This window comes from Euphorbia lathyris, chromosome 3, assembly GCF_963576675.1.
Source record: "Euphorbia lathyris chromosome 3, ddEupLath1.1, whole genome shotgun sequence".
Classification (NCBI taxonomy): domain Eukaryota; kingdom Viridiplantae; phylum Streptophyta; class Magnoliopsida; order Malpighiales; family Euphorbiaceae; genus Euphorbia; species Euphorbia lathyris.
Window position 1 is genome coordinate 93,543,380 of NC_088912.1, and position 23,983 is coordinate 93,567,362.

The following is a 23,983-nucleotide window of genomic DNA, read 5'->3' on the forward strand; positions in this document are numbered from 1 at the left end:
GGGTCGTGTGTCGCTTTGCCGGGTCTAGCCGTAACAATAATTAATTTTTAACTTAAGCATTTATAATTCATAATTAATTGCTACTGTTGAGGCCATTCTTTCTCGACTTCTTCCTTCTGAAATCTAACCTAGAATTCTGCATATTTTCCCACCACCTGCATAATTTAATTACTGCAATCGATTCATCCTCCACCTCTACTGCTGCAAACTTTCAGGCTACTCCTCTTATTCATCTTCCTCTTCCCACCAGGCCGAGCTGTTGTCTGTAACGATGGTAAATTTTCTCTCAACTTTCATTTTCTATCTTCTTCCATTTCAGTGCTATTTGCACAAATTTAATTACTGGTTGGGAGAAAGTTTCGAGGTGTAGACTAGGTCATTTTCTATAATGCTTCTTTTTGGAGTGAAGTTTGTGGTATAAGTTCGTCTCCAATGTATTTTCTATTTCCCCTACGAGCAATTTCTGTTATTTATTGGTTTCAGGAAGAATTCAGGACGGCCATACTGCAGTCTGGGCCACCTGAAAATTTCGCTCTAAAGACTGTTCAAGAATTCATTAAACCTCAGGTAACTTATCTTGTTGGTTGGTCACTGTATCTTTTTCTTACCTATGAAATGGCTGGGTTAAAAGGTGTGTATTGTTATCTTGTAATTCAGTACCATTTTAGTTGTTTCTGGGATTGAGCTGAAGTGTTAAGAGTCTCAGTGTGGTATATATATTGAGTAACATCCTTTGCGAAAAAAAGCATGGGGGTTTTGCATTGGGATATTATTACAACCTTTCAGATATTATATATGCAATTGCCAAAGCAAAATGTCAAGAATTTAGAATTTCACTTATATTTCTGGTACTCTCAAGTCCTTGATCCAATGGAGGCAATTTCTTAACCTGTCTGATAGTATTCTTCTTCATTTCTGATTTATAATGCCTTTATGATAGTAGCCAGTGGCGTTTTATTATTATATTATTTGTTCCCTTATTTATTTTTCCTCTTCATTGTTTAGTCAATTAATGTTCAGTTAATTTGATTGTTTAATTTACAGAGGCAAACAAAATTAGCACAGGATGAGAACCAATTGTTGGAAAATATGCTTCGGACTTTGCTTCAGGAGCTTGTGGTATGTATCAATTTTCAGTATTTCAAGGAGCTTCTTGTTTTTGTCATTGCTGTAGATATTACTGTAACCAAATTAAACGACTTTTCATCAAGGAATTATTGGAGTGGTCCTTTTGGAAATCTACTTTGACTGTTCATTTTATTCATCTTTGGTTGTTGAATTGATGAGATTAGTTGCTGATCTTTTATTGATGGACTGCACCACACTTTTTCCCCCTTTTCAAATCTTTTATATCTATTAACATTCCCCTTTAATTGTTGCTATTCCTCATAGCTTGCTTTCTCTATGATAAACTGGATATATTTTCTCCTCTTTATCGTGTGCATGTATCTGTCTTGAACATCATTATAGTATAAATGGTCTGCTGGTTGCAGAGAAATGTGCATTTGATTGAAGTAAAGAGTCCTTTTTATCTTGTCTCTTACATTTCAAATTACACGTACGTGTCTTTTGCTAGATCATATGTATTTTCCTTTTTTCCCTTCAAAATACATACATCTAGTTGAGAATTTGGTTTTATTATGGAACAGTCTTCTGCAGCACAGTCAGGGGAGCAAATAATGCAGTATGGGCAATCAATTGACGATGGGGAGAACTCTCAGGGTCAAATTCCTCGTCTCTTAGGTTTGTATGTGGTGTAGTACTTCTTTTATCATATGGTAGTACCCTTTAATATGGGACTGGTAGAAATGATAACTCTGAATCAATCTGTGTTTAAAGATAATTGTTGATTAGGTTGCATCTTAGATGAAAATTTAAATGACGTTCTCGAGTTTTTGAAATGCATGATTAGATCCTGCTCATTAGCTTTTGTACCATATATATACAGCTACTGGCATTGTGAAAGGTCTGACATAGTAGCCATTTAAATGTGTTTAGAATAAAGGGCAGCCCGGTCACACTACGCGTCCCCGCTGAGCGAGGGTCCGGGGAGGGGTCCCACCACAAGGGTGTACTGGGGGCAAGCCTTCCCCTGCCAATTTATTTGGCAAGAGGCCGCTCCTAAGACTCGAACCCGTGACCTCTTGGTCACACGACAACAACGTTTAGAATGTGTTTAGAATCCTCTAGCTAAATTATATTGAACTTGTTCCAACATGTTTAGATGTAGAGTCTTCCTGTACTCTCCTGCACATGCTTTTTCTAAATGCAAATCTATATATAATATAAAACAGTAACGATGGAACTGAGGTGTCACTTCCTCCTTTTTTACTGATAAAAAATATAATATAATATATAATATATTAGTTTTAATTCTATTATTATATTTATCTATAAAAAGATTATTTAAAGTAAATGTGAAAATCAAATAATAATATTTAATTTATATAACAGATTTATGTCATTAATTGTAATTAGTAGATTGTATTTTTATTAATATTTATATATTAAGATGAATCCGTGCATCGCACGGGCCAAAAACTAGTTAGTTTGTATGAACCATTAATGCTCAATTATGTGCCTCTTATTTTTGTGTCTATTTCTCTTTTATATGCTGGCTGTTTTGTGGGTTTCAGTTTTCATGTCTTTTTTTTTTGGTAGATGTTGTGTTGTATCTTTGTGAGCGAGAACATGTTGAGGGTGGTATGATATTTCAGTTGTTGGAAGATTTGACAGAAATGTCAACAATGAGAAATTGCAAAGATATTTTTGGTTATATTGAGAGTAAACAAGATATACTTGGGAAGGTATGTCTTTTCTCTTCCTATTTTACTGCCTTCAAACAAAAACTGTTCACTCTTATTATCCATGTTCTGCCACAACTTGTACTTATCTTTGATGGTTTCATTTCGTGCAGCAAGAACTTTTTGCACGTGGGAAACTTGTGATGCTGAGAACCTGCAACCAACTTCTCCGTCGTCTTTCAAAGGTATTTTGGTTAAGCGATCTATATAATAAACAAATGAATATGCATGAAATTTCTTGTATCTTGATTGTTGTCAATATCACGAGCCGTTTGTGAGTTATATTAATAAGGTCTCGTTTTGACTGTGGACATGGAATGTGATGCGGAGTTCTTTGATATAGGTGTTGTATCTGGGAGAGTTCTTTGTGAACTTTTTTACTCTGAATTTTATTTTTAGTTTTCTTTCTTCTTTTGGGAGGATATGTGTGCCATGTTTTACCAGTATTTTTTAATGTTAGTTGAGCTGCATATGTATTTTGTGGTCTATTCCATTTCTTCTGGTAATTATGTTAGGTTGCAAATCATGCCATGAAAAACATGCAGGAGATGTTGAGATACTGCCATTATAAGGAAAAGAGTTAGATTTACAATTTGTTATATTGTTGGAGATAGATCTGTTGTTTTGCTTTTCTCTTTTCTATTTACTTATAAATTCCATGAAGGGGATATAGAGAATCTGATCAAAAGGTATTTTTAACATCTTGGTTTGCTGGCTTTATATGCTAAATGTTATGCTTAAATATGATTTTACAGGCAAATGATGTTGTTTTCTGTGGACGAATTCTCATGTTTTTGGCACATTTTTTTCCACTGTCTGAACGTTCAGGTATATATTTACGTCCAGCACTCATCTTCACTCTGATGGAAGTTTTTATTTATGGGGTCATTATCTGATTTTTTCCCTCTGCCTTAATTTTTGCAGCTGTGAACATAAAAGGAGTTTTTAACACATCAAATGACACTAAATATGAGAAAGATCCACCTGCTGGTACAACCTGACTGCAATCATCCTCGTAAACTTTGTATCTGCATTTATAGTTTGTCCTCTGCTTTATGATCCTGCATACTAAACTATGCAATTCATTCCAGGTATTTCAGTTGACTTCAACTTTTATAAAACATTGTGGAGTTTACAGGTAAATATGCTGCTTACAATCATTTTGCGTGGACAAAGGAACTATTTTTTTTTTTTTTAACACAAGCACATCATTGTCACAGTTCAAGATATGAGTTTTCTTATTTAAGCCACTCCATTCTTGGTGTTGTCGTCTAGATTTGCTTCTGTCATTTAAATCCCTAGCTACATGCTGGAGTTATTAATTTATGCTTTACATTTTGGTTAGCTTGGTCTCAGTTAGGAAAAGAATGTGATTGAGTATTTAATCTTGTCTGAGTTGTCTGCTACTTTTTACACTCAAATGTTACTACCATTAATTTTATGGGCATAAACTATCGATATTTTCATTTGCGCTTTTGGGGTCTTGTTCATTCTTGCATATTGAATTGGAAAATAAGCCTTGTTCCGTTGCTTGCTTTCTTCTCTTTTTGTTCAGAACTAGGTGCTACTTCATGTATGACAGAATAAGGTAGTTGTTAAGAAAACGATTCTTCAATTAACATGAAATAAATGGACGATGTACTTGCCAGCAAATAATTATGGCAGTCGTATAGCAGTTACACATGCACATATAGTAAAAATGTTGAAATAATGTTTACATTTGATGGATCGTTGATACGTGATGCAGTTTAGATGTGTCAAAATGTAAGAAAATGGATTGATGTAGTTGGTCTTAAATAATTATGGAGTAGAGTTGATTTATGTTAAGGATTATTGATGGTGACACTGACAAGAATGTGGTTTAGCTATTAAAAACATAATCATCCAATGTATTCCTGTTAGCTTAAATTAGAAGATATTGTTGAAATTCTTTAGCATCTAATCTAAAAATTTCTGGCCATACTGTGTTTTTTTTTTCCAGGAACACTTTTGCAACCCTGCTTCTCTCACTCCTGCATTGACTAAGTGGCAGAAATTTACATCCAGCTTGATGGTAAGCTTCTTCTCTTGCCAGGAATTGTTTCTGTTTTCTTAAATTTTCTTTCTTCTCAAATTTCGAGACATATAGGTTGTCCTAAGCACTTTTGAAGCTCAACCTTTGAGTGAAGAAGTAGGAGACGCTAACAACTTGGAGGAAGAGGCAGCAAATTTTAACATAAAATATCTCACGAGCAGTAAACTAATGGGTTTAGAGGTAAGTAGTGTAAAAAGACATTAAAGAGTTGGTAGCAAACACCTTAATTTAGTTCTTATTGTAACTATTTATCTGTTATTTTTCCAGTTAAAAGATCCAAGTTTTCGGCGCCATATTCTTGTGCAGTGCCTTATATTGTTTGACTATCTCAAGGTAGTGATTGCTAGAGGTTTAAATTGAAGTCTGATGTTGCATCTGGAATATGTTTCAATCTATATCGCTGATCAATGAAGCAGTGCTAATTTTTCTGCAGGCTCCAGGAAAGAATGACAAAGACTCACCATCTGAAAGCATGGTTAGTGCTGTTCCATTATTGATTTTTTAAGTTGTACAATTAGCCATTTAAATTGGTCTCGTGCCATGGACTTTCACAAAAATAGTGCTTGTTGAAGTTGTGAAGTTTTGAATGTGCAAATATCTCTAAATCAGTTGCTGCTATTTCTTTTTTTTTTTTTTTTGAATGGGATATAGGAGATAGTTATTCAAACTTCATCCATGTGGTCTTTTCTTTTCAAATCCTGTAATTGTTAAGTTTGAGCTGGATGTATTAGTTTCATTTAGCATCTCTATTTCTCAACTTTTGGTTTGTCTAGTTTGGAAATGCCTCATCTTGGACGGAGGTCAAGCAGTAGTTCCGAGTTAATTTAACTGCTTATTCTAAAACTTTCTGTCAGAAGAATGGGCTTCAACACTGAAATGGCTTGAAATTAATTTAAAAAGGAAAGGAAGAAGAGGTAAAAAAGAAAATGCAGAACCTGGAAGACTTGTCTCTGCTATGGTCACATGTTGCCCAATTTGCTGCTTTTATCTGTTTCCAGTATTTTGCATTTTTTGGTCCAGGCTTCAGTGCCAAATGCGCATATTTCTGCATATGCATTATGTAATGCTGTAGGAAGTTACTTTGGGCTTCAGAGTTTGTTCTTTTCATTACTTAACTGCATAATTAAAATAAATTTTGTTGTCCTTTCTCTTGTTCAGAAAGAAGAAATAAAAACTTGCGAGGAGCGTGTAAAGAAACTGCTTGAAATGACTCCGCCTAAAGGAAAGAATTTTCTTTGTAAGATTGAGCATATACTAGAACGTGAAAAGAACTGGGTATGTATACCGTTTTATTCTCCTTACAATTTTGATTATTCTCATATTAATTTCGTTGGCTGTCAATGTTCATGCTCTTAGGTATGGTGGAAACGTGATGGTTGTCAACCATTTGAAAAGCAGCCAATTGAGAATAAAACCATCCAAGATGGGACTAAGAAACGGTATGCTGTTCAGGGGCTACCTATCATTTTCTATTGAAGAGCACACCATTGTTTTTCTTTAATTTTCAAATTTATGACAGTTTATCTTATAAGATATTGAGAAGTATGCTTAACATGGGAGAGAACATGAATTTTCATCTCATTACTTGGGTTGAATTGACTTCAAAAAAAATTCGGCCATTTGGACATGGGATGAGTTGGGCTTGAAGTTGCATCCCTATCATTAATTCGGCTCATTATTTTCTTCTTTACAGCATTAATGCACGATATGATGAAGGTTGATCCTTCTTTGTAAAGAAAGTATCATCTTCATTACTTTCTGTCTGTATGTTTTAGCATTATTTAAGTAACGAAATTTTGTATTGGTCTTTTTGGGTTCTCTTTTTTCTAGCACTAATGATATTGATTTTACCTGAGAATTTCTGTTAGATGAGATTTATAGTTTACATCCATTCATCTGAAACATAAGCTTCTTTAAATATTTCAGCAAGCCAAGATGGAGGCTAGGGAATAAAGAACTCTCTCATTTATGGAAGTGGTCTGATCAAAATCCGGTGTGTATTATTATAAATGGGATTGTAGCATTAATGTATGAATTTTATTTCTTTTCTTACACTTATCGTTATGTCATACTTCGGCATCAAAAGTATCATTTGATTGCATAATCTAGATGTTGGATACTGTACAGTAATGTTGTGAATCATTCTAACTCTTTCAAGCATATATTTGACTGATTTGGCTTTAGTTTCGGAGATAATATAAAGCAAAAATGAGAAAAACGGTAGGAAATGAAAGGGAATATAGAAATTATTTTCTTCAGGTGTTTTGTGAACAAGGAGATTTAATGACATAAATTCACATCTTGTTTCCTCTCTCCTTTCTGAGAATAGATTCCAGTTGCATGAAAAATGCCCTCATATGGTATTTACTTAAGTATGCGATGTATTCTTCCGCCTTTTCATCATTTTTAGTGAAAGTATTGAATTGTCATATTAGTGTGACAAATATGGTTTCTGATTTGAGTATAAAAATCTCTTTTCGTGTCCAGAATGCTCTTACTGATCCTCAACGTGTCCGAACACCTACCATCGCGGACTATTGGAAACCCTTGGCAGAAGATGTAAGAACCTTTGGGATTATTTGAAGTTGAATTATTGTGTTTGTATTTGGCTTTTGTATGTTGCTTTTGTCATTTCACTTATTATGAGATGGACTAAAAGAATATGTTAAATTCTTTGTTGAAATTGCAGATGGACCCAGCAGCTGGCATAGAAGCTGAATATCATCATAAAAATAACCGGGTAAGTTTTGATAGTTTCATTTAACTTCATATGCCAATTTTATTGTTCATTGCTATTTTATACCTTTTAATGAGGGCGAGCCTTGGCGCAACGGTAAACGTTGTTGTCGTGTGACCGAGGGGTCACGGGTTCGAGTCTTAGGAGTGGCCTCTTGCCAAAACAAAATTGGCAGGGGAAGGCTTGCCCCCAATACACCCTTGTGGTGGGACCCCTCCCCGGACCCGCGGGGACGCTTAGTGCACCGGGCGGCCCGTTATTGCTATTTTATACCTCTTAATGTATAGGGTAATAACAATGAATAGTTAAAGTTTGAGGTGGGACCCCTCCCCGAACCCTCGCTTAGCGGGGACGCATAGTGAACCGGGCCGCCCTTTATTGCTATTTTATACCTCTTAATGTATAGGGTAATAACAATGAATAGTTAAAGTTTGAGTTTGAGAAAAAAATACTTGGGCATGACTGTTGTATGGAAAGCTGCAAATCTACTGCTTTAGACTGTAGTTTTAAAATATGAAATACAGTAACCACATATTTAGGGTAAAATATATCTATGTCCCTTAAACTATAGCTACTAACATTGCGGCCCCTAAACTTCGTTTCTTTACATAAAAATCCTTGAACTTTACATTGTAGAACATTAAAGTCCAAATCAACAAAAATCCGTATTACGAAATGATGACCTGAACAAGTTTGACTACATCATTGACTCTTTTTATCCATCTCACAAAAAATTATGGTCAATTACTTAATTTACCCTCATCATTTCGTTAGTTTTTTAACTGAGTTTTGTTGATTTGGTCTTTAAGAATGTAAAGTTCAAGGATTTTTATGTTAAAAATGAAGTTTAGGGGCCGTAATTTTTTTTTTACATCTTTGTGTCTGTTTGTGTATCAAACTGCTCATGTCAAGACAATAACTTGGCTAAGCAATGTGTTCTATTTCCTATTTTACATGTATATAAAACAGAGGCATATCTCAGGTTTTTGATGTAGTTTGGTTGCCGATTATATAAAACAGAGGCGTATCTCAGGTTTTTGATGTAGTTTGGTTGCCGATTATATAAAACAGAGGCGTATCTCAGGTTTTTGATGTAGTTTGGTTGCCGATAATTATTTGTTCGTCTCATTTTTTCCCCTCTCTTCAATTCGTTTCTACTGCAGGTATATTGCTGGAAAGGTCTTCGTTTTTCAGCTAGGCAGGATTTGGATGGGTTTTCTAAGGTATGAGCCTCACCAAGATGTTCATACAACTTATGGTTGTAGTTAAATTTCCTTGCTTGTAATAGTATTCTGACATTGCCTTGCAGTTTACTGACCATGGTATTGAAGGAGTTGTTCCTCTAGAACTTCTGCCACCAGATGTTCGGTCCAAATACCAAGCTAAACCTAGTGAGAGATCTAAACGTGCTAAAAAGGAGGAGGCGAAGGGTGCGTCTAATCAAGCAGAAGAGAATCAGGTATTTTCATTACCTCCGCGTTGGATAAGAATGAATATTTGGTTTTAGCAAGGGCAGTACAGAAATTTATCTGAAAATATGTGGTTTGAATCATTTTATGAAATCTACTTCTATTAGGAAGTAGATCGAACTGGGTTTATCTTATCACGTAAAACACTCTTTTGATGCCTTCATATAGGCCTCCTTGAAGACTTCATGTTCTTAAAAGACCCAATCAGATCGTAATTAGAAAGTCTAGACAAAACAAGAATCAATTTCTTATTCTTGAAACGGAATCATGACATACGAAGACAGAAATTCCGTCACTAAAAGAAAACTCGAGCCAAAACAAGAACAAGCCGAGTTCTTTCTGCTTTCTAATTGCCACGATTCTCTAATCGACGCTCATTGACTTCCGAGTGTCTGAAATTTATCCTTGTATGTTTCCATACCTCTGTCGACTTTTAATACCCAATTTTTCTTTTGCGTTTTTAACATAATGGTTTGACCCGAAACGGCTTCAAACACTTAATTTAATTAGAATTTTGAGTCATTCTTAACAACTTTTGGATGCAAATGATCTTTAACTTGACGTTTGACGACTAAAGAATACGAGTCTATTACCGATCTGGGAGTGTGATTAATCTTGATACAGCAAGACTCTTATGATTATTTCTATATATATGATTTGTGTAGTTTACAACACCAGCAAGTGAGAATGATGGTGAAGGAGGAAGAAGTGATGAAACCATGGCCGCTCCAATGGATACTGATGCAATGGCTCGGACAGTTAGTAATCCGGAAGGAGAGACTACAACTCCAGATGAACAAAAGCAAAGTCCTGATACAGATATTGGTCAAGAGGCCGGGCAGTTAGAGGCGGACGGTGAAGCAGAGGCGGAAGCAGGGGTGGTAGATGGAGAGACAGATGCAGAAGTAGATTTAGAAACAGTTGCTTGAAAAATATGCCATATTTTGAAATTCTGTTGCACAATGTAGTATTTATTTCATTACTTGCATCGACAAAAATAATCTAACGTATCTGAGAAATTGAGAATTGAAATACGATCAACTTTTTTATTTTATTCTAATAGCTGACTATATTCTTTTTCCAATATTGTTCAAACCGGACCAGATATAAAACCGAATCACTTGATGCCAAATGACTCTGATTGGTCTGCCTGATTGATTTAATATATGAAAAAAGTACAAAAATATATTTTATGGTTTAGTCGATTTGCAAAAGCAATTCTTGTCATTTACAAACATGTATCTATACTTTTTGTGGTTTACAAACTTAGTATTTCTTGACTTTAAAAATAAACTAAACATGTGTTGTTTAACCAAAAAATTGACTCACTGCAAAAATCACAAAGTACCATCGTTTGCGAACTTTCAAAATTCGGGAACTATTTTTACAAATTGGTCAAAACACGGATTATTTTTTTCACTTTTCGCTAATATTTAAATATAAAAAAAATATTACCACCAAATAAAATATATAGAACCATTAAATTATACGAAACAAAAAATCTAATGTTAAAGACAACATTTTAATACAATAAAATATAGTTCTAACATAAATAATGCATTAAATTAAAATCTCAAACATAGTCCAAATTGTACTTAAAAAAACAACAGTAATTTCTCCTACAATTCAACTAATAATCCTCATCATTCTCATTTCCATAGTCATCTTCATTATCATCATCATCATCATCATTTCCGTAGCCATCATCGTCATCATCTTCATTCACTATTCAACAAATTTTAAAAAATAATTCATTAGAGATATAACTCAAAATATGTTTAAGTAAAAATATGTATATTTAAAAACAAACCTTTTGAAACGCTAGTAGATGAATCATCAAGTCTTGGATGTTCTTCAAGCATATTTTCTAGTTCATCCATGTCTAGTTCTTTTTCATGTTCATCTTCACATATCCAAAACTCAGTTTTATCGATTGATTCATAATCAATAGGATCTAATGTTTTCTTTTCAATTGTAGACCTATAAAACGTAACAATGAAATTAACTCAATTTATTAAACAAAATAAATTAAGTTAGTGAACAAGATAATCTCATACCTATTTTGCAAACCCAAATTATAATGAATATAGACAAGATCATTAAGTCTTTGATGCTCCAATTTATTTCTCTTCTTAGTATGTAGACGCTCAAATACACCCCAATTACGCTCACATCCAGAAGAAGAAGCAGTCTGACTAAGAATTCTTACCGCCAACTTTTGTAAGTTCTGCACTTCATAGCCGAACAAACTCCACCATTGATCTATAACAAGTAAGATTAAATAATCAATACAACAATCAATACAAACATAACCACAAGATTAAATAAATTTGCTACAAAACTAACTATTTAAATTAGTTTACCAGGTCTCAAAGATTTGCAATTATCAATAGCCAAATCTCGAGAAAAACCTCCCAATCTTTGTTGAAATTTCTGAGTCTCCTTAACCAGTTTTTGCTTGCTGTAAAGTTTTTGATTATCAATAATATTCATAACTGCTTTCATAACTTCTGGTTTTTGGCACAAATTAGTTTTATCATATTGAAAAACAGGATTCAACCAATATGCAGCAGCATGAAGATTTTGGCGCAACATTCTATCCCACCGTTTCTTGATAATAGATGTATAAGGCTTATACAAAGACTTCTTACTTTTAAACAACTCTTTTATGTCATTACGAGCCCTATACATTCCTTCATAAACATAGCCTATTGTTGGTTTTTCACCAGAACCACAAATTCGCAACAAACGCAACATAGGTGTCACTATTTTAACAAATATCAAGCTACGGCTCCAAAACAACTCATCTAAAACAATTTGTCTGACGGCTGCACCTCTGGGCATCCTCATATATTTTTTGAACTCGTCACTTACCACCAAAGCTTGCAAATCATGCTTCTGATCATGTAGACTCTTCAATGCAATAAAAGTGGTGGCAAAACGAGTAGCTCCAGGCCGAACTATCTCTCTCCAACCGGATCGTTTTCTCAACCAATTTAATACAGATTTGTGATTATAAACAAAAAGAGTAATCCTTGAAGCTAAAAAGGCAATATCTCTTACTTTTGGCATCTCCGCAATATCTTTGATTATCAAGTTAATACACTGAACAACACATGGAGACCATTGAATGGTAGGATATTTCTCTGAAAGTTTCTTTCCAGCAGCTTTGTAATTGGCCCCATTATCTGTAACCACATGTACCACATTGTTTGGACCAACAATCTCAACGATTTCTCCAAATAGATTGCATAAATTTTCAGCATCTGTTAATATATTTGAAGCATCAACTGACTTGATAAATGACAATCCCCTTGAACAGTATACTAAGAAATTAATAAGTTGTCTTTGGCTACTGTCAATCCATCCATCAACCATAATAGTGCATCCACACTCTGTCCAATGTTGTCGAAGAGAATCAACAAGTAATGTAACTTGCGTTTTTGCATCCCTCAACAAGTTAACACGCAATGCATGATAAGGAGGGGCTTTATATCCATGACCCATACTTACTATTTTGTCTACTGCAGCTTGAAAATATGGAGAATTCACAGCACTGAATGGAATGCCAGCATCATAGAACCACATAGCAATTGCCATATCCGTGTCATGCCATTTTTCTTTAATAGTAAGTTGTTTAGGACCTTGAATGTCAGTTTTAACGGCTTTCCCTTTACCTTTGGAGGATGCAGATGGACGTGATGAAATATCTCCAATCGGATCATAATCACCATCTATCCATTGGGAGGAATCACTATCATCTCGGGAGGAATCATTATCATCATCTATCCATCGGGAGGTCCTCTTCTGTGGCATTCTCAACAAAAAGACCTGTAAAAACCATAAGAAAAGTTTTAGATGATTAATATATACTTGTACAAGACCTTGTAAAAATAAGAGAGATACAAAAGATGTAACTGCAGAAGCACTACAGAACATTGTAAAAACAAGCATAAATATATCAGTTAAATTTAAATGCTTAAAGGAAGTTGAGAAATCATTCGGTCATCTACAAAGAATCCAAGACAAAAGATATTGTTCATATGCAAAGTACCAAATAAATCACATAAAGGGAAAAATAAAAATTTGCACCCAAACTACAAAATGTCAAGCATTTGAACATACTTTTTCGGTAAAGAAAGCATCGTTGGTATAAAAATAAACAAAAACCCCAGGTTTACGCCATATTCTCAGATCAACCACAAAAATCATGTAAATCAAACAGTGATAATTAAGGACAGAATAGAACAGATCAGTAGCTTACCTTTTTCCTTTGGAATCGAGAGGACAGAACAGAAGCAGCAGTGAAAAAGATGGACGGAGATGAAACAGAGACTGAGGATTGTGGAACAAAAGGAAACCAAGCAGAAAACTTCGATTGCGGCGGCGAACGGCGAACGGACAAGTTGGAGACTGCGAGTGCGACTCTGCGAGATACGAAGGTTAGGGTTTTTTTTTGTTCATTCAGTTAGGGATAATTTAGGAGGGATTCATTTTCAATTCAATGATAAATTTTAGGGCTTTTGTCCAAATTTCCCCCATTTGTCTTTGTAAAAAAATGTAGATTGGGATAAGGTGTAAAATAACCTTAGCATTTACAGGGCATAGCAATTTTATCTTAAAATCTAAAATAGTGCAATTTAATCACTAATATTCACAGTCAAGAGTAATTTTATTTTTTTATTTTTAGTTTTTTTTGAAATGGTAAATATCATTAATTAAAGCCTTGCGGCATCATTACAGACCGAGTCCCAAATAACATTCGGACAATCCTCCATAGAAATCATCGCGATAGCCACCCCTCTAGCCTATACCGCCAGTTGGTGAGCGGGCATATTGCCCTCTCTACGGGTAAAACTAAAAGAGACTGAAGCAAATCCCAAACTAAATAATTGGACGTCCTCGTATAAGTGGTCTAGAGAGATTGGCGGTGCACGGAGTCTCTTGATTGAATCCACCACAATTTTTGCGTCCGACTCAATGCAGATGTGTGTGAAAAAAGCAGTTGTTCGCAAGCTTTAATCCCTCCATAATATCCTGTAATTCCGCTTCTTCCATTGAGTTGCACGGATCAATTGGTATTCCGGCAGATGCAAGAATCATCCCCTTGTCGTCCCGAGCAATCAATCTGATCCTCGCGATTAGGCCATTTTCCCCAAATGAGGCGTCACAGTTGATTTTCGTGACACCTCGTGGGGGTGGATACCAGATCTTGTAAGAATCTAGATCGGTTGGACGGTGCGGCCAAGGGTCTGAACTAGTTGAGTGTTGTTGCCAAGCCGCCAGAAAGTCCACTGCTTTACGTTGTAATACTTCGTCTTCGATCCATTTTTGCTCAAGAGTAATTTTATTTCTAACTTTATTAATTTAGTCAATTTAAAACATTATTATAAAATACAGATATTTTATTTTTTTTATTCTACACCAATTACATATCAGGATTTCATATTTTTTTTATAATTTAATAATAGAATTTGATATTAATATTTTAACATTCGACGAAATATTTGATTTTTTTTATCTAACTTGTACAAAATATAGTATATATTTTATATTATTTTTCATATCTAATCATATGTTCATAATTTGTTTCTAATTAGTGATAAAATGACGCATATATGAAGTATAGATGTCAAAATTCATGACCAAGAAGATAGCTTGACTAATTATTTTTCAAATTTGATAAGGGTAAAATTGTTCTTACTACCAATGTTAGAGATAAAATTGCACCATTTTAAAGATTAGGAGTAAGATTGCCTTACTGTAAATTTTAGGAGTATTTTGCACCTTATCCCTTAACGTTGCTAAACAATATCAAATTTAACTTACACCTGATAGAACATTTGAACTCATTTGACAATTATTCTATTGTATCTTTCCAACAAATTTATTTATAAACGAAACATGTTCGTGCATTTTGTTATATTGTTTAGGGTAAATAATTTATTAGTCCTCTAGTTTTTATCTAACATATTGTTTAGTCTCTTTATTTTGAAAAACACATTATAAGATCCATAACTTTTGCCAATATTAACCCTTTGGTCCTTTTGTCTAGTTTTTTTAGACTTATAATCGTTATATTTTAGCATACACAGATATATATAAAATACAGAGTAACATGGTCAACTTGTATTGTATTGTGGTTGTCCTAAAAGTTAAGATATGTTCGGTTGGAAATCTAAAAAAATAGATAAAAGGACCACAATGTTAATATTGGCAAAAGATAAGGATCTTAAATATGTTTTTCAAAATAGGGGGACTAAACAGTGTGTTAGGTAAAAATTAGGGACTAATAAATTATTTACCCTATTGTTTATAACTGTATAATAACATAATAACATTTTAAACCGTTTTTTTTTTTTGTGATTAACTTGTATTTAGCTTATTTAATTATTGACTAATGTTTGAAAGATTCGACGTGACAGTTAAATAAATAGTCAAATAAAAGTAAACCAGTTTGTTTAATTCTTTTATTACGTATATGTGCAATTAATCTTGTTTAGAAATGTTAAGAACGAAATTGTAAAATTTTATATGTTAAAAGTAAATGTGCACTTTCTCAAAGAGTAAATGTGAACTTATCTTTAACTTTTAGAGATAAAGTGCAAAAACACCCCTAACATTTACGCATGAAAGCAATTTTACTCTAACATCTACAATGGTGTAATTTTACCCCTTAACGTTGGCAGCCAATATCAATTTTACCCCTAATGTTGAAAAGTTAGATCAATTGAGACATTATTATAAAATACAAATATTTTTTTTCCTTATACTGCACCAATTGTACGTAAGTTGATTCTAAAAAAAAGCTTTCATATTTTTTGTGATTTAATTATAGAATTGGGGATTAATATTTTTAAATTCGACAAAATATTTGAATTTTTTTTATCCAACTCGTACAAAATACAATATATTTTTTAATTTTTTTCACATTTAATCATATGTTTGTGATCTGTTTACTAATGAGTGATAAAATGACACATGCGAAGTGTAGATGACAAGATTCATATTGAATAAAATTGCCCTTAACTGTCAACGTTAAAAGTAAAATTACACCATTTTAAATGTTAGGGATGAAATTACTCTTATATGTAAACGTTAGAAGTATTTTTGCACTTTATTCCTAACTTTTACTGTTTCTTTAGAATGGGTTAGAGATTAATGAGCAAATGTTAAAATTTTAGATAACATAAAAATCAAATAGCCATTTCACTCTTATGTACATTATCATTTTTTTTTTATTCATATCAAAAGAAATATGATCAAATAATCATTTCACCCTTATTAACATTTAGTTATTTTTATTTTTATTTTTTTTGTAGGAAACCAAATTTAGGGAGTGCTTGTAGCTCATTTTCAGCTCCCATTTGCCTTTTTATTTAAAAACTCCTGCTTTTCATTTAAAAAATGAGAGTTTTAAGTGTTTGATTCGTGACCTCCCAGTTTTTTCCAACAGCAAACAACAACAATAAACAGTAGATAAAACAAACAGACCCTTAGTAAAACATAGAGGATGTTTATTTTTACTTCATATTAAAAATGTAAATTTTAAATGTTTAGAAAACTAACTTTTTACAAAAGCAGTCAGTTTCACCAAAACAAGGATGATAGATAGGATCATATGAAAATATGTGAAATCGTGTGAAAGTATCCATTTTGTTCAACCGTGTTTAATCACGACTTTGGATTAAACAATTTTAATCTAAGAATAGTTCAAAATCCAACAAATCAACACAAGATATAATGGTACCGTATAAAATGAAACTTCTAATCAAGTGTCGATACGAGCGGCTCTATGGTAACTGCCAAGCAAAACAGTACCAGATATCGGTAGATTTTCTAACATTACACAACTCCATACTAAATAAGGATATAAACAGTAGATAATGATAGGCGGGAAAACTCGTTCCTGCTCGTTATCAAGTGGCGGGGACGATTACTAAGCTTGGAACTCATGATTTCTGCAATCAAAACCATTAGAAAAGAGAATGAGAAGCAATCACCATGAAAATATTGTTCACATCTAATTTATTGGTTGGCAATCTTAACCTGCATTGGAAGGTAGAGTTTGAATTCTGGAGGCAGTTCCTCTTCCGAGTATAGGCGGTCCGAAAAATATATCCTCCTCAGGCGGCAGTTAGCATGAACCTGAACTCGTAAAGTCTCAACATAATTTGTTCCGTATGCCCTTCGAGTAAAATCAGCCAAATTCAGCTGGATTTGATTCCAGCCCTCATCCATCTTCAGTGGCATGGTGCAGATGTACGGCTTCACTCGAGTCACAGCCTATAGAATTTGAATAGCAGATATAATTAAATATCGATCCTAATGTGTATCATATTGGTGCATCTGTCGTTATAAAGATAAATGAACAACAACAATTGCCCACACGGCCACACTATACTCGATGTCTCGAGCAGGCAATCTTGCTCACATTTTGCCTGACTTCTAATCACGTGCTCTGGCAGTCTAATGTTTTTAGTTTTACAAACATGGCATTCTAGATTGAAAAAATTTAGATGACTACATGAAAAGGAGTTGCAATACCTCACTACACATTTCTGGGTACACCAAAAAGGAAAGAAATCAACAATAGTAAAAAGAACCACACATCAAATACCATAAGCAAACTTACACACTTGAAAGTTAGAAGCACGGAAACGCCGCCTGACATTCTTATCATCCAGCACTTGAATCTCAAATGTGAAGTACTTTTTCAAATTCTTCACAATTATGACCAGAAATGGGAGTTTAATGCCAAGAGTTAAAGCAGGGTCTGCTGGGCATGTTATATATGTCGACTGAATATTTGAACCAACAATTTCAAGTACGTTTGATTGTATGTCTTCATCATGAGGCCGTTTTACATGACCGTTGGACACTGCAAAAGACAAGTCAGATTATAGCATCCAACAATCAATCATAAGACTATATTGCAATCTAGTTTTCATGTCAAGTAGGACTATAGCATAATCATTAGAAAAATAGCATCAGTTAAGGTTGTACGATTTACATAAATAACCCGTTTGACAAAACACATTCGACAAGCCTAATATTTTTGTTATATTCGTATTATATAATAATGTGGAATATATAGATTACATAACACGATTATAACAAGACAACTCATTTTGACATCCTTAGCATCAGAGCTCCCCGGTTTGAGCTAAAAAAGAAATATAATTAGAATTGAAATTCCCAAAGAAAAATTGTAAAGTAATTTCAGTAGCTTAAAAGCTCAAATGCTTCATACCCATAAAGTATGAGATGTCCAAAGTCCACCCCACAAATTAGTCACTACATACTTCTCATACGCTTCTATTTCTTCATTTAAAATTGAAACTAAATTTGAGATTTGAGAACCTTAATCTTTGTTAATACTGTACGTTGCTCCAATACTAGATAATGAAAAAACTGTAGTTAAACAAGAAAACCTCAACACAATGATAGGATAAATTGCACAAGTTTGGGATATGTTTCACAAAAGTCTTTGAATTTCATTTTCTTTCAATAAAATCACTAAACTTCACATCTGATTTCAATAGTGCCATTCCAACCAATTTGTGTACAAAAACTCAATGGAATATTGACTTAGAAGAGAAGATAGATGACTATATATATGGCAACTATGCGCCACCGGAAAAGGATGCAATTTTTAATTTTTTTTTTTGACTTAGGATGTGCCACTTGTGTACTATGCCAGTAGTAAAAGCCAGATATGTCCAAAGTGACGCTTAGTTAGAATATAATCAGCTCTCTTATATGTCACGCCAATATTCCAGTGAGTTTTTGTACACAATAAGCCAGAATGACTTTATTAAAAATCGAATATGAAATTCAGTGATTTTATTGAAAAAAACTGAAGATTGATGACTTTTGTGAACCCTAAACTTCAGTGACCATCAGTGCATTTGAACCCAAATTGATATGTTTTTCCAGTTTGTCACTAATACAGAACATAACTTAGTTTTCATGAATCAGAGCTAGAAACACCTCTTTGAACCCACGGATGAAATTTCTATTTAAGAAAAAGTATACATGACAACTTTTTCTACTCAAATCATAACAAAATTCCCAAGCAAACAAAGAATTGCATCATAGTAACTCAAAGAACAAAAAGCAAAGCTGCTCTTACTAACCTTCTTTATCCCATATCTGCAAAGGCTTGCTCCTACATCAAGTTACAGATTCATAAACAACATTAATATCTTAACTTCAAAACCAAACAACTGATTACACATATAAAACTCAAAAATAAAAAACATACCCCAGGCTGTATAAGATCGATAGAAACCCAGACTGAAATGTGTTCTTGAACATCTTCTGTGATTAAGAACAGCAAGCTGCAGTACAAAATCAGAACCAAAAACAAGTCAAAATACGACAAACTCATATGGAACAATCGAAAATCAAGGCGACCCTACCCAGCTAATTACTCGATAGAACTTGACTTTGAATATAAGGAGAAGGCAGTGGCGGAACCAGGACCCCGGATGACCCGGGGCTAAAATATATCAGCAAAAAAAATTCAAAACGTCAAAAAAAAATTCGAAACGTCTTTTAGTTATGAATTTGTCTATTCTGAAAAGACCAATATGCAAGTGATAGCAATTCAACTAACAGCAATTTCAATCCCAATTCAACTAAATACAAACAGTAATTCAAATAACAGCAATTTCAATCCCAATTCAACTAAATACAAACAGTAATTAAACTAACGGCAATTCAAATGAGAGTAATTTCAACTAATAGAAATTTCAATAGAAATTTCAATCCCAATTCAATCCGAATCAATTCAATCCCAATTTCAATAGGAATTTGGTAAAAAAACTCCATCACTGAAAAGCTTCACTGTAAGGAGTGAAGGAGTCCTTACAAAATTGTAATAAGCAAGCATTCAATCAATCAAAGAGCAAGGTTAATATATTTCTAATCCATTCATACATACATGCATATCATTATTCTATCACTACTCTTCCTTTTTTTTTAATCTCATTTCATCATATAAATCAACCAAAAACGCAGTAAAACCAAAAACGCAGCAAAGCCATCCAATAATTACAACCAAAAATCAAGCCAACACACAGTGAACAAACTCATAGGTGCATCTCAAACCAAACAAATATAGGCATCTCAACAAAGGCACAAAAAAGATAAACAAAAAATCACCTGCGTTTTTTTCCCTCTGCGTTTTGTGTTTTGTGCAGTGCAGCGACTGAACTGAACGGTGGCCGGCGGTGGAGACCAGCAAGCAAGCAGCGACTGACTGACTGGTGGCCGGCGGTGGAGACTGGCTGCTCCTCTCCTCTTGTCTTGTGCGATTCCCTTGAGTTGAGCCGGCGGTGTGCGATATCGTCTACGTTCGTTGCTCTCCTCTTCTGAATTAGGGATTTAGGTATTAATTTAGCTGTTGTGCTGTGCCTTTTAGTTCTGATTTATTTTTATTAAAATCAAAACCACGTCGTTTTGATATAAAAAATTTTTTTTTCCCCCCGGCCGGTTGCCGGGGCTAGAGCCCCACTCAACCCCCCTGGTTCCGCCCCTGGGAGAAGGTGAAATTGTTTCATGGCGAATCAAAACCCTAGAAAGGCAACACAGTATTGATACTCTGGATCTCGTGAAATAGGTCTTACTTGTGTGCAGAACTTTTACCTCTGACCGGTGATTCGAAATTGAAGCTCTCTCTTTTCCCGTCGTTTTGTCAAATTCCAATTGTAGCTGCATGATAATAAAGAAGTTTTCCAGGTGGCTCTACTAGTTTATCTAAAAATCAGGACCCTTTTTATTTATTTAAGGTGGAAATTTTGTGTTTCATGTTAAAATGGTGATATATATAGGGGAGGGATCAAGTGAGAACCCTCCCCTTGGTGAGAACCACTCAAAACTACGTAGTTTTGAGTGGAGAAATTTTAAAAAAATGCTGTTACCTAAGGGATTCGAACCTGGCATCCTTCAACTACACTTCACATGGCTTACCACTAAGCCATTTGCCTTCCTTATATATATTGTCACGCGCTGTTTAATATACTAATACCTTTTAGCTTCTATTGTTTAATATTTGATGCATGCACTTATTAATATCGATTAAATATGCAAAATAATGAATTATTAATAGGAAAAAAATAAATTTGCATAATATGAATTATTAATAGAAAAAAAATGCATATAATAATGAATTACTAATAGAAAAATACCTTGGACCCTTAATTTACACTCCATCTTACTTACCACTGAGCTAACTACTTTTCTTGTCTAATATGTGCCGCGCTGATTAATATACTATCGCACTATAGCTTTCATTGTTAATATTTGACGCATGCACTTATTAATATTGATTAAATATGCATAATAATGAATTATTAATAGAAAAAAAAATGTGCATAATAATGAATTATTAAAAAAAAATTCAAAAACATGCTCCAATTTCTTATTTATTTAATTCCTTTCCTTATGTAATATGTGTCGCCCTGATTAATATACCATCGCACTGTAGCTTTCATTGTTTAATATTTGACACATGCACTTATTAATATTGATTAAATATGCATAATAATGAATTATTAATAGAAAAAAAAGAAATGTGCATAATAATGAATTATTAATAGAAAAAAAATGTGCATAATAATGAATTATCAATAGAAAAAATTCAAGAACATGCTCCAATTTCTTATTTATTTAATTCCTTTATATTTTGTAATTTATGTTATATAAGAAAATATATTTTTTTAAACATACGTTATAACATATAATTTAACTTTTAAAACGCGAACTATGAAGTTTAGAACGTACGACATATTTTTTAGAACATACGTTATGTTTTTTAGAACATGTGTTATGTTTTTTCGAACATGAGTTATAAATTATATTTTTGGAAAAAATGAAAAAACGATCCAAATATCTACTGATTTTTTTAGAACATTATACTTAATTTTTGGAACACAAATTACAAACTTTAGAACATACGTTATGTTTTTTATAACATGTGTTATGTTTTTTCGAACATGAGTTATAAATTATATTTTTGGAACAAATGAAAAAACAATCCAGATATCTACTAATTTTTTTAGAACATTATACTTAATTTTTGGAGCACAAACTATAAACTTTAGAACATACGTTATGTTATTTAGAATATGAGTTATAAATTATATTATAGAACAAATGCAAAAATGGTCCATATATTTACTGTTTTTTTAAACAACAATTGTTTTCCTTATCCATTATGGAGCGCGCTGATTAATATACCATTATCCATGTAGCTTCTATTGTTTAATATTAGACATATGCACTTATTAAATATCGATTAAATGTGCATAATAATAAATTATTAATAGAAAAAAAAAGAAATGTGCATAATAACGAATTATTAATAGAACAAAAAAATCCAAAAACATGCTCCAATTATTTATTTATTTAATTCCTCTATATTTTTTGTAATTTATGTTTTTAAATGTTAAGGACGATGTTCTAAATAATGTTACATAATTCTAAACTTTATAATTTATGTTCTCCAAATTAAGTATAATGTTTAAAAAAATCAGTAAATATCTCGATCATTTTTGCATTTGTTCTATAATATAATTTATAACTCATGTTCGAAAAAACGTAACGCATGTTCTAAAAAACATAACACATGTTCTAAAGTTTATAGTTTATGTTCTAAAAATTCAGTATAATGTTTTAAAAAAATCAGTAGATATCTGGATCGTTTTTTCATTTGTTCTATAATATAATTTATAACTCATGTTCGAAAAAACATAACACATGTTCTAAAAAAGCATGACGTATGTTTTAAAAAATATATCGTACGTTCTAAACTTTATAGTTCGTGTTTGTTCTATAATATAATTTATAACTCATGTTCGAAAAAACATAACGTATATTTTCTTATATAACATAAATTACAAAATATAGAGAAATTAAATAAAAAATTAGAGCATGTTCTTGTATTTTTTTCTATTAATAATTCATTATTATGCATATTTCTTTTTTTTCTATTAATAATTCATTATTATGCATATTTAATCGATATTAATAAGTGTATGCGTCAAATATTAAACAATATTTAGAACATCGTCCTTAACATTTTAAAACATAAATTACAAAAATATGGAGGAATTAAATAAATAAGAAATTAGAGCATGTTCTTGGATTTTTTTTCTATTAATAATTAATTATTATGCACGTTTCTTTTTTTTCTATTAATAATTCATTATAATGCATATTTTTTTTCTATTAATAATTCATTATTATGCATATTTAATCAATATTAATAAGTGTATGTGTAAAATATTAAACAATGAAAGCTACAGTGTGGTATATTAATCCGCGCGGCATACATTACACAAGCAAAATAATTAGTTTAGTGGTAAGTAGCATGGAGTGTAAACTAAGGGTCTCAACTTCGAACCCTCTTGGTAGCAGTGTTTTTTTTTTGTTATTTTTAGACTCAAAACTACGTAGTTTTAGTGGTTCTCATCTAAGAAAGGGTTCTCACAAGAGCCCTCCTCTATATATATATATATATATATGTGTTCTATATAGTTTTATATGTCATAATGTTAAAAAAATGATTTTCATGTCAACCGTATCGTGTTTTCATGTTAGAAATTGTCACTCCTATTTTTATTATTAGGGTTATAATTAGGAGAAAATTGTGTTATTTATATATTTTAGATATCGAGAAATCGGACAAGCTATATAAAAACAATTTGTATTAAATGGTTCATGTCTCTTGTATTTTTTTTTAAAACAAAAGTTTAGGTAAGGGTATACGTACCCACTTCTAAATATAGAACAAACCCTTATTGGTCTTGTCTCTTATATTATATCTCTAAATCGTATTATTGTGTTAAAAATTATTATACCTAAAAGTTATACTTATTGAATATGTGGGACA

At 32.8% G+C, this 23,983-nt stretch overlaps 3 protein-coding genes across 4 annotated transcripts; 1 reads left to right on the forward strand and 2 right to left on the reverse strand.

The window, feature by feature from the left end:
• The first annotated feature begins 91 nt into the window (after positions 1-91).
• Positions 92-10,144, forward strand: LOC136223393 (THO complex subunit 1). The gene is made up of 21 exons (XM_066011351.1): positions 92-274; positions 484-567; positions 1,045-1,119; positions 1,650-1,743; positions 2,662-2,807; positions 2,918-2,989; positions 3,560-3,632; positions 3,729-3,794; positions 3,896-3,942; positions 4,786-4,857; positions 4,933-5,058; positions 5,146-5,211; positions 5,312-5,353; positions 6,037-6,153; positions 6,235-6,317; positions 6,805-6,871; positions 7,366-7,437; positions 7,568-7,618; positions 8,779-8,838; positions 8,925-9,074; positions 9,750-10,144. The coding sequence occupies exons 1-21, from the start codon at positions 272-274 to the stop codon at positions 10,011-10,013; spliced, it is 1,830 nt and encodes a 609-aa protein (XP_065867423.1). The 5' UTR covers positions 92-271; the 3' UTR covers positions 10,014-10,144.
• Positions 10,145-10,546: 402 nt separating this feature from the next.
• Positions 10,547-13,620, reverse strand: LOC136223740 (uncharacterized). The gene is made up of 5 exons (XM_066011891.1): positions 13,349-13,620; positions 11,448-12,915; positions 11,142-11,346; positions 10,895-11,064; positions 10,547-10,809 (listed from the first exon to the last, which is right to left on the reverse strand). Exons 2-5 carry the CDS (start codon positions 12,898-12,900, stop codon positions 10,715-10,717), a joined length of 1,923 nt encoding a protein of 640 aa, XP_065867963.1. The 5' UTR covers positions 12,901-12,915; positions 13,349-13,620; the 3' UTR covers positions 10,547-10,714.
• Positions 13,621-16,800: 3,180 nt separating this feature from the next.
• Positions 16,801-20,869, reverse strand: LOC136224555 (uncharacterized). Of its 2 annotated transcripts, XM_066012915.1 has the most exons (7): positions 20,737-20,869; positions 20,254-20,462; positions 19,352-19,427; positions 19,224-19,255; positions 17,724-17,965; positions 17,134-17,370; positions 16,801-17,045 (listed from the first exon to the last, which is right to left on the reverse strand). In XM_066012915.1, exons 3-7 carry the CDS (start codon positions 19,402-19,404, stop codon positions 17,037-17,039), a joined length of 573 nt encoding a protein of 190 aa, XP_065868987.1. In that variant the 5' UTR covers positions 19,405-19,427; positions 20,254-20,462; positions 20,737-20,869; the 3' UTR covers positions 16,801-17,036. The 2 variants fall into 2 exon arrangements, with proteins under 2 accessions (XP_065868987.1, XP_065868986.1); XM_066012914.1 differs by lacking the exon at positions 20,737-20,869 and having other exon boundaries at positions 20,254-20,680.
• Between the last annotated feature and the right edge of the window lie 3,114 nt (positions 20,870-23,983).

Excerpts from the sequence above, each read along its gene's own strand:
- LOC136223393 (XM_066011351.1), top strand. Across the intron at positions 3,795-3,895 it reads TGAGAAAGATCCACCTGCTG|GTATTTCAGTTGACTTCAAC; the intron begins GTACAACCTGAC and ends AATTCATTCCAG. Across the intron at positions 4,858-4,932 it reads AATTTACATCCAGCTTGATG|GTTGTCCTAAGCACTTTTGA; the intron begins GTAAGCTTCTTC and ends CGAGACATATAG.
- LOC136223740 (XM_066011891.1), bottom strand. The coding sequence starts at position 12,900 with ATGCCACAGAAGAGGACCTCCCGATGGATAGATGATGATAATGATTCC. Across the intron at positions 11,347-11,447 it reads TTGCAAATCTTTGAGACCTG|ATCAATGGTGGAGTTTGTTC; the intron begins GTAAACTAATTT and ends TACTTGTTATAG. Across the intron at positions 10,810-10,894 it reads ATCTACTAGCGTTTCAAAAG|TGAATGAAGATGATGACGAT; the intron begins GTTTGTTTTTAA and ends TTTGTTGAATAG.
- LOC136224555 (XM_066012915.1), bottom strand. The coding sequence starts at position 19,404 with ATGTTCAAGAACACATTTCAGTCTGGGTTTCTATCGATCTTATACAGC. Across the intron at positions 19,256-19,351 it reads TCGATCTTATACAGCCTGGG|GAGCAAGCCTTTGCAGATAT; the intron begins GTATGTTTTTTA and ends AACTTGATGTAG. Across the intron at positions 17,966-19,223 it reads GCAGATATGGGATAAAGAAG|TGTCCAACGGTCATGTAAAA; the intron begins GTTAGTAAGAGC and ends TGTCTTTTGCAG.